We start from the raw sequence: 18,833 nt of genomic DNA, 5'->3' as shown, positions 1-18,833 counted from the left end.
GACTCGGCACGGATATTAGGTATATGATAAGACATTGCCAACATGAGTAGCGTGACTATCATTGTGAAGGTGGTATAGTAGCGATGTTGGTCATTCTCGTTCTTTTGATTCAATAATAATTCCATTGCTTCCCTGGATGGTCAAGTCAAACACATTATCGTACTACAGCAAGACACGTTTTCGCCGCCAACATTGGTGTATTTGTATAACCATTGACGGGCACACAGTACTCATCATTACAAAGTGTCTTCGAAAGAGACTGCAATGGACATGGTGATCATTCAAATATGAATACACGGTAACAACAAAGTTGTCTACGCTATTTGGCGTCACAAAGCGTCAATATTCCTGGTAGTGGAGTGCTCACAAATACCTACATTAGGACAAATTGGTACGAGGTGGGCGCCACTTGGATGTGACAGCGGTGCCGATATTTGAGCCCTCGAATGTCACAATCGATGAGGGAAACGGCCGAAACCGTGCGCTGCAGTGGCCAGAGCTTGAAGTGAGTAATGAAAATGAGACTGACATTGAAGAAGAATTCAGCGTCGAAAATCATTTTGTCCTCGGGTATGCCAACCTAGACGCTTTAGTCCTGCAGCAAGTCTACCGTGTCCGCGCTCGTATATGTCGGCTCCAGTGCTAGTCCATAGCACAGATGCCATAGTTCGGCGGTTTGACGGCGTTGCCCACCTACCGTTGCTGCTTGTCGACACTTTGAAAGCCCCTGGGAAGCCTCTTAGCACCTCTCAAGAGCTAATCCAGCTCGAACTGGTCACGTGCGTACTCAGCACGATCGTGCCAGATGTTGACGGTCCGTGCTTCCCAACCTTTCTGCTGAGGTCACAGTCGCAAAGGTCATTCATGACCCTGCAGCTACGGCCCTGATGTCGCGATCCCTGAGGTCACGACCCCGGAGGTCACGGCTTGGTCACCAGGCGGGACCAGGTGCGGCACGTGCTCTCCTCGAAGGGCACACAGACGCGGGTCTCGGCCTCCTGCGTGCTGAAGTGCTCTCCGCTGGGACAAGCCGTCAGGCCGGCGAACTCGCCACTGCACACCCGGTAGCACTCGCAGAAGATGGGGTGCGCCACATACGTCTGGGTGGCGCGGCAGCGCGGCATCAGCAGCGCGGTGCCTCGACACTTGCTGAGGATGCCCAGCGGCCGCTCCGGCAGACGTACTGACGACAGGAGACGGGTGCGGACACCACGAGACACCCCCGCCGGCTCCGGGGCCACGGGCACTGAAAACGGGACACAGAGGACCGGTCAGACAAGGCAGAGCAGATGCTATCTTCATACTGAGTAGGGTCGCCGGTCGGGAGAAAAACAGTGAAGTTACCTGGAACGACCATGAATTGACGCACTCCATCGCCACATAAATCATTCGGTGTTTGACAAGCTTTAGGTATATTCCGATCACGCTGTAGATAGTAGTGTTTGCTGCGTCACAACGTTTGAAGGAAATCGCTAATTAATCAGTTCTTCAGGCATGCTACGAGGAAACGGTTGCCAGACTTAGTAATTAGGGTAGACCGGGGCAAGTCGCCCCGCCGAGGTAAAACGCCTCACCGATGTTTCTCGGAACTGGCAGGGTTATGGGGAAACATCATCTCTTCTATAAAACGTGCACTACATGATCATTATATGAGCAGACTGGAAAGAAATTGTGATGACTCTTTCGGGAGATATAGCCAAAAATGTGTTTTTTGAGTGATTTTTATGTTTTGTTGTCAGATTATGTATCATGGCGTTCTTTTATGGTCCACATTAGGTTAACGACTTTTATGTATTTTGAACAACTATTGTCTAACGCTTATCATACCGGGTTGGTTCGTGTTAAATTATGTCTTGCTGGAGTGCAAGGCGTTGTTCTCTGACCGAACTACGTGATGGGGTAAAACGCCCCAGTAGGTCGCGGGGCAAAAAGCCCCTGGGGCGTTTTACCTCATGTGTTGTTCGGGCTACCCACTTCCTTATGTTCGGTAGCAGGCGAACAGTAAGTTTCTATGCCTTTATGTGTATTTTTCTCTGCAACTGGATGGCAAAGGAAGTATTTTGTTAACATTTGCATTGCAATAATTTATTATTTGGTCTTATGAGGTAGGTGAAAAACCTGCTCATACAATAGTGTCATACCTGAGCACCTGACAGGATGGAATGCGCTAACTTCAGTGCCGTGCCTCCAGAGGTCTAACGGACCTCTCACATAAGATTTAGCCAACTACCATGTTAAATCTTTAATCTAAAGTATGGGGCTACTTGCCCCAGGCCGTGGGGCGTTTTGCCCTGGGGTTGGGGCAAAATGCCCCATTTGCAGTTGCTTCACAAATCACTTCCTAGCTTGGAGTCCGATCATAAGTGAATCAATTTGAGGGGTGGAATTTAAAGTAAAATGTCCAAAGAACGCATTGAGCACAAATTTGGCCTTCCAGGTGATGTGGGACAAAATTTATGTAGCAAAATAAATTATCTGGGGCGTCTTGCCCCAGGCTACCCTACTTGTTTCTTATGGCGTTATTAAAACTTAATCAATTTCTGGCTCCTTCACATGGTTATAATTGTACCGACCTTTCCCAAATGAGCGGAACCAAATGTGCAATTAAACAGCTAATTATCTCAAAGTTCGCTGAATCCAGCATCTCAGACTATTCCCGGAAAATATGCGATTGCAAAACCGGTTTGGAACATCACAGCGACGTCCAGGGTTAGATGAGTACCACGAAAATTAATTTAGCTGATAAATCGAGAAGAAGATGAGCATTAGAAGAAGCGATGGCTTTTAACACGACCTCTGCTATCCTAAATCGTCACAAATCCTGAGAACAACCTTCATTCCACCCACCCGCCACGGGACTTTCAGAATAATTTAATGACTCACTTTCGCTGCACACTCGCCTCCTTCCCCTCCACGATAACAACACTTTCCCTCCCGCCAAGCACCACTCACCTTTCTCGCACGTCTCGGGGCACTTGTACTCCATGTACTTGCGGAAGGCGGCGCACCTGGTGTGGGTGCAGCGGCAGGCGCCCTGCTTCACCATCAGGTAGCAGACCATCTCTGCGGGCGGGCGCCGGTGCATGGGGACGGCCATGATGCCGGGTCCGCGCCAGTCGGGCTGCACGAGCAACATGCCGGCCTCTGCCGCCTCCACCACGGCGGAGAGTGAGTCGCGCAGCCGCGGCGCGGAGCGCTGCCGGGGCGCCGAGTCCGCCGGCGGCCCGTCCGTCAGGCCGTACTCCTCCGGGTCAAAGTGGCCGCCGTCTATCACCGCTGTCGGTTTGAATTGGACGGACGTCCTCCGCGTTTCGGCGGTCGGTGTGAAGGCGATCTCCTGCTGGTCGCCTACGGAGACGACGCCGGCCGGCAGCTCGGCTCGCACCTCGCTCCGAGCAGATGGCCGCCGGTCCGGGTACCGCATGGGGAACAGCGGCTCGTCGGTGTATGTGGCCGTCTCTTCAGTTCCCTGACTGCCGTAGGCTGGCGGGTGCATGTCCTCAGGATTGTCGGTACTGTGAGTGTTTGGATCTCCGGCAGGGACATATGTCTGCTTCTGGGCAGTTTCTTTGTTAGTGGTGCCCGAAGCGTGTTCTTGGCTGTCGCTCGGCATACTGTCTGCGTCTTCTGAAGCGTTCATGGCGGCGATCAAGCTCTCCAGCATTACGGTGTTGGCGTTGGCCTCATCAGAATCATTCGGAGTGTCGTGTCCTGAGTGCTCAATTTGTTCTGGAATGCTGGAGCTGCCACCTGACGATTCAATTCCACTTGAAGCATCGATTGGTTCAAATTCAATGGTCTTCGTATGCTCGATTTCGTCTAGCTTTGACTCATCTGTCGAATTGGTGGCCCCGACGTCGTGTTCACGCTCAGTCGACTCTGAGAGACCAGAGTGTAGCTCAGCTGGCGAGTGACCCGACCCGGGAATCTCGTCAGTCGGGCCGTCCTCAGGTGTCGTTTCGGCAAAACCCTGCGCGGTGATGACTGCGAACGACTCGAGGAGTTCCTCCAGCATCTGATCATTGTCATCGATCGAGGCTTCCTCCCACTGGGCCACGGCCTTCTCATACTCGTTCACCGGTGGGAGTTCGGTGGTCGTGGCGTCTGCGCTGTCCTCTGATGCGGGCATTGGACGTTGGGTCGACAGCTCCTGGTCTGTCCCTCCTTCCATGCTCTGTCCGTGATTGTTGTGGCCGGAAAGTCCATCGGCATTCTGACCCTCGTCTTCTGGCGGAGCTGCGGTCTCCTGCGTGTCTCCTATCTCTTCGGAATCTCCCTGCGTCGGCTCAGTCTCTTCACTTGAGCTCTGGTCTCCAGCATTGGGTTTAACGGTGCTGTCAGAGGTGTCAGCAGTAGTGGCATCGCTAGACTCCGAGCTGGAAATATCAGCCTCCGCCGGTTCGGCAGCCACTGGAGAACTGTTGGCAGAATCTGGAGACACTGCTGGAATAACAACTATTGGCGAGTGCTCTACCATTTCTTCTGCCACTGGCTTTGTCTGTGCTGGGGATTTTGTCGTCGGCTCTTCTGTCACTACTGCTTCCTCTGACATCGTCGTTTGCGATGCTGATGATGGAGAAGGCTCTGATGTCATTGCGGTTCCATATTCGCGTGTCGCTGATGTTTCGATGGCTGGCGCAGAAGGTGGTGATGTCGATGCCGTTGCCGGTGCTGGTGACGAAGTTAGAGCTGACACTAATGCTAGTGATGCAGCTGATGCTGAGGCTGGTACCGGTGTAGATGCCGTCTCTACCGCCATTGTGGGCGCTACTGTCGGCGTAACAGTGGACTCCTCTGTCGCTGTAGCTGTCAGTTCTGGTTCCTCCTCTGCCGTCTTTGGTGTTTCTGCTGCCGTTGGCACCGGTGTGGTGTGATTCTTTTCGTGTGCCCTGTCGCCGGTGAAACGGTCCAGCTTGGCGACGAAGGCGTCCACCAACATCTGTTTCCAGAGTGTGAGCATGGCCAGTCGGCTGTCGGGCTGACGAGGCTGCTGTGGACGCACCGTCTCCGGCCCGGCCGCACCGCCTGCCACTGCCGGGTACACCGCCTCTTGGTGCGACATTTCCGTCACCCGGACCCCGTCCCCGGAGACGCCGCCTTCGGAGTCGCCGCCGGCGTCTGTGACCTCGGCCGGCGCTGCCGTTCCCTCGGCCGGCGGGTCCGTGACCTGCGTGTCGGTCACCCCGTCACCGATGCTGGTGTCGCGCAGTCCCAGCAGTCGACTGAAGATGGTGCTGTCCAGCAGGTGTTTGGGAGCGGCGTCGACCACCAGCAGGGACTTGCCGCCGTCATCGGCCAGCCAGGCTTGGAACACTGTCGAAAACGGAGATCAGCGTGAGAGTACCTAATTGGTATTGCGTGAAGAAGAAAAAATAGATGACTTGCAAAACTTTGAATCGAACTGGCAAAATACCGGCTATGATTAGATAAGATCACGATGCATTGACCAGTGTAGAACATTGACCAGAGAAATCTAGATTATCAAACTTGGAGATGAGCTCACACATGAATAAACAAATGTACAAATGGTCACCCAAATGTATGAAAATATACATAACTTTGCAATTAAAGTATATGTTTGCATTTCGAAAAGACGGTATTGCTCTTTGACAGAAGCAGAACTAAATATTGTATCACTTATTATATAGAATATAAGCATATTGTAGAAAAGCATGCATTAAATGGAAAGGTAAGTTAAATAATGTCTATTTACCCTTGCCGTGTCCGGAGGCTTGTGCGAGACACAAAGTAAGAGCGAGCACCTGAGCCCAAAGCGTCGTCATGGTGGCAGCGTGGTTAGACCGGCTCTGAGGCAATCAGTCGCCCTTCTGTGCCGGTTCCGAGACGTGCTGGGTGCGCCTCCTTCCAGTCCCGGACCCTCTGTGCCCCGGGGCTGGCCCCTCCCTCCCTCCCTCCTGCCTGTCCGCGGGCACCGCCCGGGGCGGGCGGCGGAAGTCCCCGTTCTTCGCCCTATGACCCCATTCGGCACTCGGTCGGCTTCCCTGTCCTTCACTCCGCCCCCTCGTCCCCCAGACCCCGCCCCGATCTTCCTCCGGTCGGTTTTAGCTGCTCATTTGTCCTCTCCGCGGGCATCTGACTCCTCCCATCTGCTAAGCCGCTACCTGGATATCTAACTGCATACATATCCATGCATAACTAACTAAATATATGTAGAGGCAAATGATGATATAGCATATCTATTCTTAGGATTTCCTAAATATGATTGATACGCCAAACCGGCTTCGATGACATTGCGTGTATAATTTTATTGCAGACCTCGCACAGTTCTTTTTACCCATATACGTCAAACCGGCTTCGGTGACATTACGTGTATAATTGTATTGCATACCTCGCACCGTTCTTTTTACCCACCCGCCTATATTTATCTACCGCTTGAGGACGCAGGCGTTTAATTTTTTGCATTCATGTGCCATGCTTTATGTAAATTGTTGTCCATAGCAAAAGGGAACGTTGCAGCTGAAGCTGATAGTGGAAGAAATGAAAAGGCACGCGGTCATTGTGGCGCTTCACGCCGGCAGCGAGGCACCCCAGGTCGCCAACTTCCTCAGGGTCTACAGAAGCCATGATTATAAAGTCGAGCGGATCTTGGATGAGTCTGTGGGCGACGTTCCGTCTGTGGCAAAGCGGAAGAAACATCCCCGACGATCTGATGCCGTCAGAGACGACGATTTCATTGCAAAAGCCGAGAACATCGTCGACGACGACCCGACGTCGACGTCACCGTCGATGACGGTGACGTCGTGAAGCCCTGGATCTACCGAGTGGCTGAGGAAGGCCCTATGTGTTCCAACAAGACTCTGCACCCGCCCTCAGGCCAGGGTGACGCAGGAGTGGATGAGCGCCAACCTGCACAGCCACATCACGCCCGAGCTCTGGCCGCCAAACTCCCCGGACCTGAACCCGCTCGACTATTACGTGTGGGGCGTAGTCGAGAGGGACACTAACAAACACCCACACAACAATATTGACTCTATGAAGTCAGCCATCAAGCAGATGATGGTCAAGATGGACAAGACCATGCTGACCAAGGCCTGCGCCCGGTTCAGGCCGCGCATCGAGGCCGTCATCGACGCGGAGGGGGATTCATCGAGTGAAGTCTGCTCGACAGGTCGCCATCAGTCACCCCAGTTCCAAGCTTCCATCCAATGCACTGACTTTTGTCAAAAAATTAATGTTTTGTGTGGAGCACATATTGTCTTCATTTATCGGCGCCACCCTGTATACAACCTTGGAATGTGCCCGTGTCTTCATTTGACGATCATCTCTCAGCTTAGGTACATGAAACCAGTTATTACGTTTTTTTTTCTTGAAACGGCTGCTCCAGGGCGATGTCACGCCTGGCCAAACCCAAGTATCAGTCGCTCTCCCGCACCACCAGGGGAGTTTCTGCGAATTCATATATCCCGGCTCTGCAGAACTCCAGAATTGGACCGCAGCTCCGGTCTTTCCCGGGATACGACCGCGGTCGACTCTGCGCCAGGCGGTTGCTAAGCCAGTCCAGTTTCCACATCTGATCACTTGTGCGTGTATGTGAATGTATGTTTAGTGTATACCTATGTGTGTTTTTAATATCACTATCTCCTTTCTCCATCCCTCACTTTGTTTTTGTTTATATGTTATGTTTGTATGTTTGCATCTACGAGGCATATAGTTATGTGTGTCTGTATTTGTAACTAAGTGTGTGTTCGTACGTTCACTGTGCCGTTGTCTACCGTTCGCAGGAGCCGACTATTTTGGAGGACGAGGAGGAGCACAAGCCGATAGACCTCAGCTGGCCAGACACCACGCGCAAGCGGATCGTCTACGTGCTGGTGGCGCCCATCGTCTTCTCGCTGTGGATCACACTGCCCGACTGCAAGTCGCCCAGAGGTCAGTCTAAGCCACTGGAGGTCGGCAAACGTCATTGCATGTCAGCATCGGTCACTGGAGAGTATTACAGTCTCCTGGAGGTTAACAAATGTTTTTGGAGGATAGTTTTGGTCACCGGAAGTCAGCAAAGGTTGCCGGAGGGATAGTCGAGGTCACTGAATGATAATATCACTGGAGGTCAGTCAAGGTCACTGTCAATGGTGTTCACTGGATCGCTGGATGTCACAAGTGACTGCAGAGACCATTTCAAAGAGATGGAGACAACCTCAATGTCAGCCGACTGTATAGAGCGCCAGAACGCATCGCTGAACGTCACGGCACATAATCTGACCTGCATTTCGCAAAAAAGCTACTTGCTCGAAAGTTCTTCTACAAGCTCCTTTCCATGTTACATAGGCGCGGGAACCGGGGGGGGGGGAGTGGGGGCAGCTTGCCCCCCCCCAACTCTGGGGCCGTGGGGCGGTGCCCCCACAACTTTGAGACGGAATACCGCATTTTTTTTGCAAATGTTTTCTTTTTTTGTTGAAAAAGCCAAGGGATGAAAAATAAGTGGCCTAAAACCGGTGAGAAAACTAGATTTGGGGGTACCCTAGGTTGAACTCTATTATGGTGTGCCCCCCCCCCCCCAGTCTGAAAGTAGTTCCCGCGTCCCTGCCATGTTATGTGATGAATGTTATGTATTATGTGACATCTCCATAGGACATCCATAGGACGGTAGCCAACTAATCATACCACTGGGTCGGCCCCCGCTGGGAGAAGGTAATATTTATTGTTTATTAACAAACATTCCTCGGAGGGTTATAGGCAGACTTATGGCAACATATACCTTACGTTACATTACACGTAGCATTATACAGTGCACGTAGTGGGAACTGGGACCCCATGAAGCGTGCGGGTGCCTGCAGGCTCAAGTGGGTGTGCACAGCGTCTCCCGTTGCGACTGCTGCCATGCAATTGGATCTGTGATTGTAGAGGTTACAATAATTCACATTACTAGTCCCTTGCTGGTCGAGTCATTGGCAGGTTGCATCACTTATTCAACTGACCGGTGAGAGCACTTTAGAGCTGCCGAGTGGAGCTGAAACCCGCTATAAGATTCAGGAATGATTGGATCGCAGTGAATTTGTTCAAAGAGCAGTCACAACCCATATATTGTCTCGAATACTTTCACAATGAACCCTGCATGTTTCTTCAGACTCCATCGTCCCTTCACGAACATCACCCCATGTCACGGATGTTACCTCATCCCTCAGAGCTCAGACATCGAGATACTTACTCAGCTCATGGGCGTCGGCTGGAAAACTGGTCACATCACGCCGCGTCAGTTGCGTCAGTGCCTGTCACGTTCCCGGAACCATTTCAGCCCCACAGTAACGTTACATATCACGGTCCCGGCTCGTGGGACGGTTCGTGACTGCAGCCTGTGTGTCGTGTCGACAGGTCGGAGGTTCTTCTTTATCGCGTTCGTGGGCAGCATCATCTGGATCGCGCTGTTCTCCTATCTGATGGTGTGGTGGGCGTCCACCGTCTCCTCCACAATGATGATACCGCCAGAGGTGAGGGTTTTCGACCAAACACACACCGTTTCATGTCTCTGCATTGTGAATATGCATGATACAGTACCTCGTGATACAGTATTACGAATATTTCCTTCGTTGTTCTGTTTCAAGATCTGTCAATAGACAGTGTAGCTCTAAAATTGACTGGTTTTCTTATTCCATGCGTTGTCATGTAACCTGAACCTATGCTTTTTTGACAAGTGTTACGCTCGCGAACGTTTGAGAACACCAGCCAATTTATTTATCAAGATGCTAATTTCAATTGCCAAAGATGAATCATCATAATAGGCTTGACATTAGGTACGGCATCCTGTTACGATAAAGCCATCGTGTGTTGTGGCTCAGTTCTTTGTTCAGTTGAAAGCGAGCGAACAATCGATTTTAGTTTATAGGTCCGCAAAGATACGCATCGTTAAAATCCCCGGGAAACCCTGCGATCTACATAATATCATAATGACCTATCCCAGTGTCACGCTTCGTTTTATTGCCAGTTATTCGGCCATGACAAGGGCTTATTGCAATTGACCTCCATGAAGTTCAGCTATGCCAAGATCATTGTGAAAAGTGGACTGCCTTATGAAATATACCTACCTGTTCACTATGTGAACGAAGGAACGGCAGATAATTATATTTTCATCGAAATACATAAAGATTCCTTAGCAATAACACATTAGCTGCTGGCCTAAAAACCGAACGGCAAGCACCTCCAATGCAGATATCTGATTTTGCATTAGGATGCATTGATGTAATACGCAATTTCTTTGATAAAACGTATAAAAGTATTTGTACTAATACATTAGCAACGTAAGCCCCAATGCTTTGGCTGGTCTATTGAGTCAGTTGGCCTCCATGGAGGCTCACTCTGCATGCCCAGCCTCTAGGTAAACCTGGCGACAGCTCCTTAGCCGCTCTATGACGGCAGGCTAAACAGCAGACCCGCACATTACGTACAGGTCGCTTTCCGGCGATCAGAAATATCGCAGATATTGGAGAGGCCGAGATGTGCTCGTGATATATATGTTTTCTATCTGTAATATGATAGACCTACATTCTCAGATCAATGCGGCTTCTCCACTCGCACCGTCAATCTTCGCTGCTATTGGTTGCTGTCGTCGTGCGTGGATGTCATATATAGCAAAAGCAATATTATATCCGCAACCATGGTTGCGAGACGAAGCTGTACATTGGAACGAAAAAAGGGAAATTCATAAAGATACTCGACTCGGTGTAAAAACAATGTTATAAAAGTAGACATCTAATGAATTGCTACCAGCATGAGGCGCCCGCGGGCTGAGTTTTCTCCCGTCCTAGGATGGCATGCCCTCCGGCCTGCTCAGCTGCTGGTGCAGTGATTGCCGGCTACCGGCGTCTCCAGACGAATCGACGCGTGAGCCCCGAGACCCAATCAATGCCGGCGCGGGGCGACGGAGCTGGGCCCGTATCGCCAGAGCAGCTGCAGACGACGCCCCTCCGCTGCGCCTGACGCAGGGCAGATGGAGCACTCAAGCAGGCGGGGCAAACAGCGTCGAACGCCGCCCCGTGTTGTTCGGACTGGACGAGATTGCAGAACGGCAGCGGACAGAATTAGATTAAACTGAAGTGATGGGCCTGACCGGTGTCCCCAGGTGGTTGAGTGGCCGGTTAGGCGGCAGGAATCTCCGTGACCTGACCTGACCTCTGATTCCAGTAAATCTAGGTGTTGGAGCTGACTGTTCTGGAAGTGGGAAGCCCTCGTGACCTGACCTAACCTAGCCTGACCTGACCTGTGGCCCTAGGTGGTGGGACTGACCATCCTGGCGGCGGGCACCTCGGTCAATGGCCTGACCTGACCTGATGTGACTTGATCTGATCTGACCTGACCTCTGCCCACAGGTGGTGGGGCTGACCATCCTGGCGGCGGGCACCTCGGTCAATGGCCTGACCTGACCTGATGTGACCTGACCTCACCTGACCTGTGATCTGACCTGACCTCTGCCCACAGGTGGTGGGGCTGACCATCCTGGCAGCGGGCACATCGGTTCCGGACCTCATCACCAGTGTCATCGTGGCCAGGAAGGGGTTCGGCGACATGGCCGTGTCCTCTTCAGTGGGCAGCAACATCTTCGACGTCTGCGTCGGGTGAGATGCTGACCGTCCCTGCTTCCGAAATAGAACATGTAGCTGTTGCTGCTAATGTATCGGGCGCCGGCTCTTATCGTTTCACGCTCAGTGGACTGGACGTGTGATGTCACAGACTGTTCTGTGAATGGGCGTCAAGTCATCGGAAGCTGACTCGAATTGATTATGGGTTGTTCAGTCCGTATGTTGAAAGCTGGTGACAGGCCTGCCACTAAATGACGTTTATGGACTAAAGCTGGTCATAAGTGTATCCATCTGTATCGATTTTCCCAGAGCTTTATGTTGACTTGGTCCGTCGGTACTTTTCTGTATAAGCCGATCCGATGTGTCGTGTCGAGCTGATTTCCCCGTTCAAACCCGTTCAAACCGCTGGTCGTTTTAGAACTACGCTGACCTGTGGTGTGTTCTCTGCCGCAGGCTGCCCGTGCCGTGGCTGCTGGACGCCCTGGCCAAGACCATCGGCCAGCTGGCGCGTAACGAGCCCATCAACCTGATGCCGGCTGAGGTGAAGTCGGAGGGCATGGCCTGCAACATTCTCTGCCTCTTCCTCATGCTCATGTTCGTCATCATCAGCATCGCCTGCTTCCGCTGGCGCATGAACAAGGGCCTGGGCATGGCGATGTTTGTGCTCTACTTCATATTCCTGGCGGTGGCGCTGAACCTCGAGTTCAAGACCATCAAGTGTGACTGGTTGTAGTGGGGACGCCGCCTGTGCAGGTATCGGCGCTGGGTCCGCGGACCTCTGCCGCCGCCGGTCGGCACTGCGGGTCAGCGTCCGACCTCCTGTCCTCGGCTCTGTGTCAGCGGAGGAGGTGTTTCCGCGGCTCTGCGGTCGGGCCCGGCTCGCTCCGACCGGGCCTGTCAGGGCAGGACCGGGTAGTGTCCATCGGCTACCTGCAGGAGGCCAGCTCTATAATGCTGGAGCCAAGATCCTACGGAGCATTGTGCTCAGGTCACGGCTGATCACGGCTTTATTTATTGGATGTCCTTGACCGGGCGCAAGCTCGTTGTGTTTGAATTATTGGTGATTGTGTGCTGGTGCCGCCAGTGTCTCCAGTCCACTGGTGACAGACTGGTGCCGGTGATCGCCAGTCTACTCTGTGCAGCCGCCCCTAGCCAGCGCTGGGACGTCAGCGGCTGCGAGCGGTGCAGACGCAGTTCCAAGAGGTCATTTTTCCGAGCAGCTGCCGCCGGGCTCCCTCGCCTCGCCACCGACCGCTGCGCCGTCAGCCCGTCAGATCCATCGTATCCCCTGATCATTACATGCACATTCTGCTGAAGGCTTAATGTCAGAAAAATATTTCCACTGATACCGCATCTCCGCATTAGCGTCGCCATCCCGCCGCCGTCGCCGTTTTCTTTTTTTCTGAGGTAAAAGTAACGCTTGGTTAGCCAGCCTGCTGTAATATCCCGGTAGGCCCGCGGGTAAGTGAGTTACCGGCAGGTTGGCAGAGGGATTGCCGTGCCGAGTGGCGCGGCGGCTCACTCTGCCGCCTGAGCTCACGGCCGCTGAGCCCTCGAGTGGCCCCGGAAGGTAGCCGGAGCCGGCCGGCGCCGCTGTGTTGTGCCCGTTGCCATGACGACGGGCGCCTTCTGAGCGGCGCCGAGTGTCGAGCACCGCGGCCGCGGTCGGTGGCCGGCCCGGCGGAGCGAGTCGATATGGAGCCGGTCTCGGGGCGACACGGCCGGTCCGGAGCCGGAGCCGGAGCCGGAGCCGGTCGCCGCTATCCGGAGCGGCTCGGCCGGTCCGAGAGCTGCGGATGCTGAGGGCGAGGATATGTAGAGACCGGTGTCGGGACGGCGACGGACGGCGGCCGGAGGGAGAGGCAGGTTTTCAGTTATCACTGGCCGCGACATAAAATATTCCAAATGGTCTGTCTCCTCTTCTCCGGTGTGTTTTCCGACTCTTTTTACGGTGGGTCAGTGATTATCGTCGACTCGTTTGCTGGCACCTGCACAGTCCAGCTGATGGTTAAGATAGGACGGCGCCGTGCGGTAGGGTAGGGAGCCCGGTGCTGTCAGTCATCCGCTGCTAATCCGCACCTGTCCGGGCCCGAGATGACCGGCCACGAGTAACGGTACCTCTGACAGACAATGACAAACACCAGTGGGACGCCGGCCGCGGGTCGCTCAGGTGGAGCTGTGCCGTCCAAAATACCTCTGACCGGCGACGGGTGGCGGCGTCTGGTCCTCGGCCACCGCCGCTGATCCCGGCGGATTGGGGTCGGCCGATACGACCGTTCGTTTTCCGGTGGTTGGCCACAATCTGGGATTCTCAGAAAACATGCCGGGAAGATTCAGTTGTTTGCGGCGTCGGTGCATTTATCACCGCAGAGTGTTTGGTGGATTTGCGTCGGTTGTCTGACTCAGTAACCAATTGTGCCATGTGTCTAATGTCTAAGCATACTTGAGGAGCATCGGTGTGCTTGTAATGACTTTTGATGACGACATTTCTGAGCGATATGAACGCAGCTTTAGACGGACAGTATAGACAGGCGTATACAGGGTGAAACAGTGAGAGCTTGTCTGTGCGTAAGTGAATGGGAAGACGGCTGAGCACGTTTGTGGCCACCAGCGAGGCAGCGCCCTCGGCTGAGGTGGCCGGCAGCGCCGCTGGCCTGTCTGTGGGACGTTGCACTGTGATGATACCTATAGCTGTAGTGAGGACGGGTCAGGAGTCTGTGACCGTCCCGGACCCGTCGCGCGTGATATACATATACCTACCTACCGACTGAGGAGCTGTAACTGTGTGTGTCGGTGGATCGCCCGCCAATGGCTGTACCGTCTAACTCTCGGATAGCTGATACCGGATCCGACGGCTCCAAAGGGCGGCGATTGGTGTGGTCTGGTGCGGGCTAGTGTGGGCTGGTGATTGCTGGTGCGGGCTGGTGCGCGGCACACGAGTGGACGCTTACTGGTGATGATCTGTGCCCAGTGGTGACCAGTTTCTGCGTCAGGATAAGGTTACTGGTACACGAGTCTACTGGTTTACGGTCACCGGTCTATTGACGGCACTCTTTGGGTACATGGACTCTGGTTACTACTCTCTGGTCGCCGATCTATGGTCCGCAGTCCGCACTGGTCGGTCACTGAGCTCTGTATGTGGGGCTCTCGACGGGCTCGGTCCGAGAGTCTGTCAGCTGTGTATTGGCGCTGACTCGTCTGGTCTGCTCTGTCTGCTATTCCACCCTCCACACCGGTCTCGGACGCGCCGCTCGGTGAGACAATCCGCCACGCTCGCTGCTCACCAGGGCACTGCGCTGTCATACCGACGGGTATCTTCGGCCACACTCGGCGCGCTGCGCGCTGTCACAGCCACCGCAGCTGCTACTGCTCGCGGTGGACACCGGTGCAAGCACCCACACACGGTGGGTGTTTGGACGGAGCAGCGCCTCTCGGGGTATGTTGGCCTGCTGACAGCCGGGCTCGGGCTGTTTCAGTTATCGAGCGTCACCCATTCCTCTGCAGTTCCTTTGGAGCTCGGGCCGGTAGAGCTGTCCGTCTCCTCTGTCGGCTCTGGCTGACCATTCTGTTGGCTGGAGCAGCGCTGCAGGCTCCGGACAGGGCCGTTCCACCAGCGATTCCGTCCCAGGTCTCCCGGCCGGCCGCCGCCTCTCGCCCGGGCCGTCCCTCGCCGTGCAGACGCACACAGCAAGGTGACCCGACGAGCTGTCGGTCCTACAGCTTCAGCACTCCCCGCTCACACTTGGGCGCGCCGGCGAGGTCAGGTCAGGTCAGCGGGTACGGACGCGACGGTGAGACACCAGCTCCACCACCGGGCGACATCTGTTCATGTTGTCTGCCGATATTGGAAACGCGCGGTCGCAGTTCTTCACTGAAAATCGACAACAACGCGACCGCGGCGCTGTACGTATCTGAGAGAGCTTTCCTTCGAACTAGCGTTCACTAGGTAGACTCGAGTTGGTCCGTCGGTCAGTCAGTCGGTCAGTCACACTAGAGCTAGGCTTTCTCTCAGTGTTGTCGTGCGTTACTCACGTTTGCAGCGCGTGCCGATTCGTGCGGGCACGTGCCGCCGCGTGCTGGCACGTGGAGCGGCTTCGTCGGTCGTCTGTGCCGCCCACCTCTGTCGGTGGCGTCTGTCGTCCACGACCTAATCTGTCACCTGGATCTAAATTTGTACTTATAATGGTACGGTGGTCATTTGTGTTTTTGCGATGGTAGACTCGATTCTTTGTACTGATCATCGTTTTATTTTATTTATTCAAACGTTGTCATTAATCGTGCTGCGTTTAGCTACTGCTACAGTTATCGTTTTTTTTTTGCGTTATTTCATTGGCTATTTTGACATTCATCAATTTAACTTTGCTTGTTTTAAAGTATATTATTTTTAGCAGCAAGAACCCGGTTGTCAAGTTACTTCTTGATTCCGTACCTCACATTATTTCGACATCAAGTGCGGCACTCTCTGCTCGCATTTTATATTCTCTAAAACCTTGTGATGCTACGCACAACAGTAGACAAATTGATGTCAATTTCTACTTATTACATATAAATGTTGATGATGCTCATGTTGAAATACTCAAGTCTCTAGAAGATAGCATTATCTAATATATAAGTAGCTATGACATATTTAAATGACACAGAGCCTTCGTTTCGAGAGTAGCTATTTTCCAGTGGATCGGATGTCGTCCTTTTGCTCGAGCTCACACTCACTGCGCGCGCGGCTTAGACACAGCACTGCGCTTGGACGCCGTGAAACGTATGTACCTACCTATATATTCCCCGTTTGTCCAGCCCAAGTGTTGGCTATATGGTCGTGCGTGTGCTGAAGGGCGACTGCTGGTGCGTAACTGCGGGTGTGATAGAACGTGCGAGTAAATACAGATTATATTTTGTAGTGAGATGATAGCCAATGCGTTTGTTGTTCGATAATAATATATTTGCTGTTACTTTGCTGTTGACATCTAAATAAAATTGTGTTTCTCAATTGCTGTTTGCTGTAAATGGTCTACGCCTTTAATTTTCTTATACCGTAAGGTGCCCCACCTTACGGTATAAGAAAATTAAAGGCGTAGACCATTTACAGCAAACAGCAATTGAGAAACACAATTTTATTTAGATGTCAACAGCAAAGTATATTTTTATTTGAGACAGTGGGGCTATTTGAGACAGTATTTAAAATTGTTATAAAGTGAAAACCGTTTGAAATTTATGCTTGATTTTTGCTCAGGCGATTTATTGTTCGATTACACACCTCCTTGAGCAAAAATACCACACAAAATTCCAACGATCTTTATTTTATAGCGATTTTAAATACTGTCTCAAATAGCCCCACTGTCTCAAATAGCCCCATTTTACGGTACCAGTTTTATTTCGCCCAACTAGTGCAGCCTAGTCACGCAACATATCCAGAAAGTTTCGTTTTTATTCACAAAAACCGCCGGCCGGTGGCTGCCTTGGCCGTCAGCGCACAGCGGAGCGAAGTCATTGAGCTGCATTATACGTTGACGGACGTTCGAGACGCTGAACGTCACCGGACCGGAGCGGCTGACGTGGGCGTGGTAGGCGCTCAAACGACTGCCTCCCCGCTCCCGCTACTGATTCCTCCCGCCATCCGTTTCTTGTTAATAAAAGTAAGTGAAGTGATACCACGGTTTGGTAAAACACTTGACGAGTAATACCGGAACCCCTGACAGGGTAAATGTGGTGCCAGACCTTCGTCTGTAGACTATGACGGGTATAAAATGGAAAATTATACGCCATGGATCGCATCAACGACGATTATTCGTTGACACAGGTATCATTAAGGTGTCGGATATGCCTATCAGCTGAAATACGAGGCCAGGTACGAGTATGCATGATAGAAAGGATGCATGTTCAATAACTAGAATGTAGGACAAACACAACATTATATTTTAATGTTGTGTTTGGTCACTGCGCGTGGATGGTTTGCGGCACAGCATAACTTCAGGCGTTCATCAGTACTGCCATCTAATCTAGGTGCACGAATGGCAAACGCTGGACGATAATGTGCCACAGGAACTCTGCGGCACAGCATAACTTCAGGCGGCGACTACTGCTGCCATCTAGGTGCAGGAAATGCAAACACGAAATAATCCCTGCGGCACAGTATAATTTCAGGCGCCGACGACTACTGCCATCTAGGTGCAGGAAGGATAAACATAAACTTTTCCCTGCGGCACAGTATAGCTTCAGGCGCCGACGACTACTGCCATCTAGGTGCGGGAAGGTCAAACACAGAGTGATACTGTACCGCAGTGATGGCTTGCGGCACAGTGTAATTTCAGGCGCCGACTACTACTGCCATCTAGGTGCATGAAGGGCGAACACTGGGTGATGCCTTGCCGCAGGGCTTGCGCGACATATTTCAGAGTTCAGACGCTTCAGTTGCCGCTGCCGCTGCTAGTTGCAAGCCTACCATCCAATGAATTTTTAAAATCAAGTTTTTTCTCCTATCCAGGCTTGATAAAATCTTGAGACGCCCGTCACATATCCGGGTGTTGGCCCATCTAAATCATCTGCAGCTGGCACAGTAGAAACTTGGACTAAGGTACGCCAAAGTCTTACTTGATACAGTGAAACACGGCCGTGGGCAAACACATGCTTGTGTGTGTGTGTGTAATGCAATACGTGTCCCCGAAAAGTTCTGTCCCAGTAAGCAGCCGAACGGGAATGGAAAGGAGCGATCTCATGTGCGTTTTACATAGGATGGCTCCATAATCTGTGCGTGCGAGCGAGCGTTTAACTATTCATTTGAGCATCCAGCATATCAAACAGAAAAGTACGTTTTGTTCTCGTTTAATATACCTACCATTTGTCGTAAAGCCATTTGAATAAATAAAACAAACGAAAGGAATGTCCGAGGAACAGACACGTCATAACCACCTACCATGGCCTGGCACTGCGTTATTTCCAGCACCGTTCAGGTTCAAGTGGTTCTCAGTCCACTTGTGCCCAGACGGCGGACGGGACGAGGCGACGAGGCAGTGCAGAGGGCGCCACTGCACACCGCTCACAGCACAGAGAGCCGCACACGTCAACGGAGTTCGTCTGCAAAACCTGGACAGCGCACCCATTACTATGCGGTGACGTGCTTAGCGATCTTTAGGTCCCCTACTCGCACGTGCCGTCAGAAAAAGCACCTTTTTACAATAGCTGTCTGTATCGGATCTCTGGCTGGCAAATGGTACTGGCTGTGGTTATGAACACTAACTATTGTGTGATGACAGATAAGAACCTTCACCGTTAGAGGCAGTTGGATCGTATCCCTACAAAACCACGCTC

General features: G+C 52.5%; 2 protein-coding genes across 2 annotated transcripts; one reads left to right on the top strand and one right to left on the bottom strand.

Annotated features, from left to right (window-relative positions):
• Positions 1 to 886: 886 nt before the first annotated feature.
• LOC122374658 lies at positions 887 to 5,824 on the bottom strand. The gene is made up of 4 exons (XM_043353532.1): positions 5,714 to 5,824; positions 4,667 to 5,313; positions 2,953 to 4,306; positions 887 to 1,246 (listed from the first exon to the last, which is right to left on the bottom strand). Exons 1-4 carry the CDS (start codon positions 5,781 to 5,783, stop codon positions 921 to 923), a joined length of 2,397 nt encoding a protein of 798 aa, XP_043209467.1. The 5' UTR covers positions 5,784 to 5,824; the 3' UTR covers positions 887 to 920.
• A 1,922-nt stretch (positions 5,825 to 7,746) lies between these two features.
• LOC122374659 (sodium/potassium/calcium exchanger Nckx30C-like) lies at positions 7,747 to 16,515 on the top strand. The gene is made up of 4 exons (XM_043353533.1): positions 7,747 to 7,890; positions 9,331 to 9,446; positions 11,431 to 11,567; positions 11,985 to 16,515. The coding sequence occupies exons 2-4, from the start codon at positions 9,396 to 9,398 to the stop codon at positions 12,262 to 12,264; spliced, it is 468 nt and encodes a 155-aa protein (XP_043209468.1). The 5' UTR covers positions 7,747 to 7,890; positions 9,331 to 9,395; the 3' UTR covers positions 12,265 to 16,515.
• Positions 16,516 to 18,833: the final 2,318 nt, after the last annotated feature.

This window comes from Amphibalanus amphitrite, unplaced genomic scaffold (assembly GCF_019059575.1).
Source record: "Amphibalanus amphitrite isolate SeventyFive unplaced genomic scaffold, NRLGWU_Aamphi_draft 001690F_arrow, whole genome shotgun sequence".
Taxonomy (NCBI): domain Eukaryota; kingdom Metazoa; phylum Arthropoda; class Thecostraca; order Balanomorpha; family Balanidae; genus Amphibalanus; species Amphibalanus amphitrite.
Note: the sequence above shows the minus strand (reverse complement) of the source record. Positions and strands in the feature narration are given on the sequence as shown.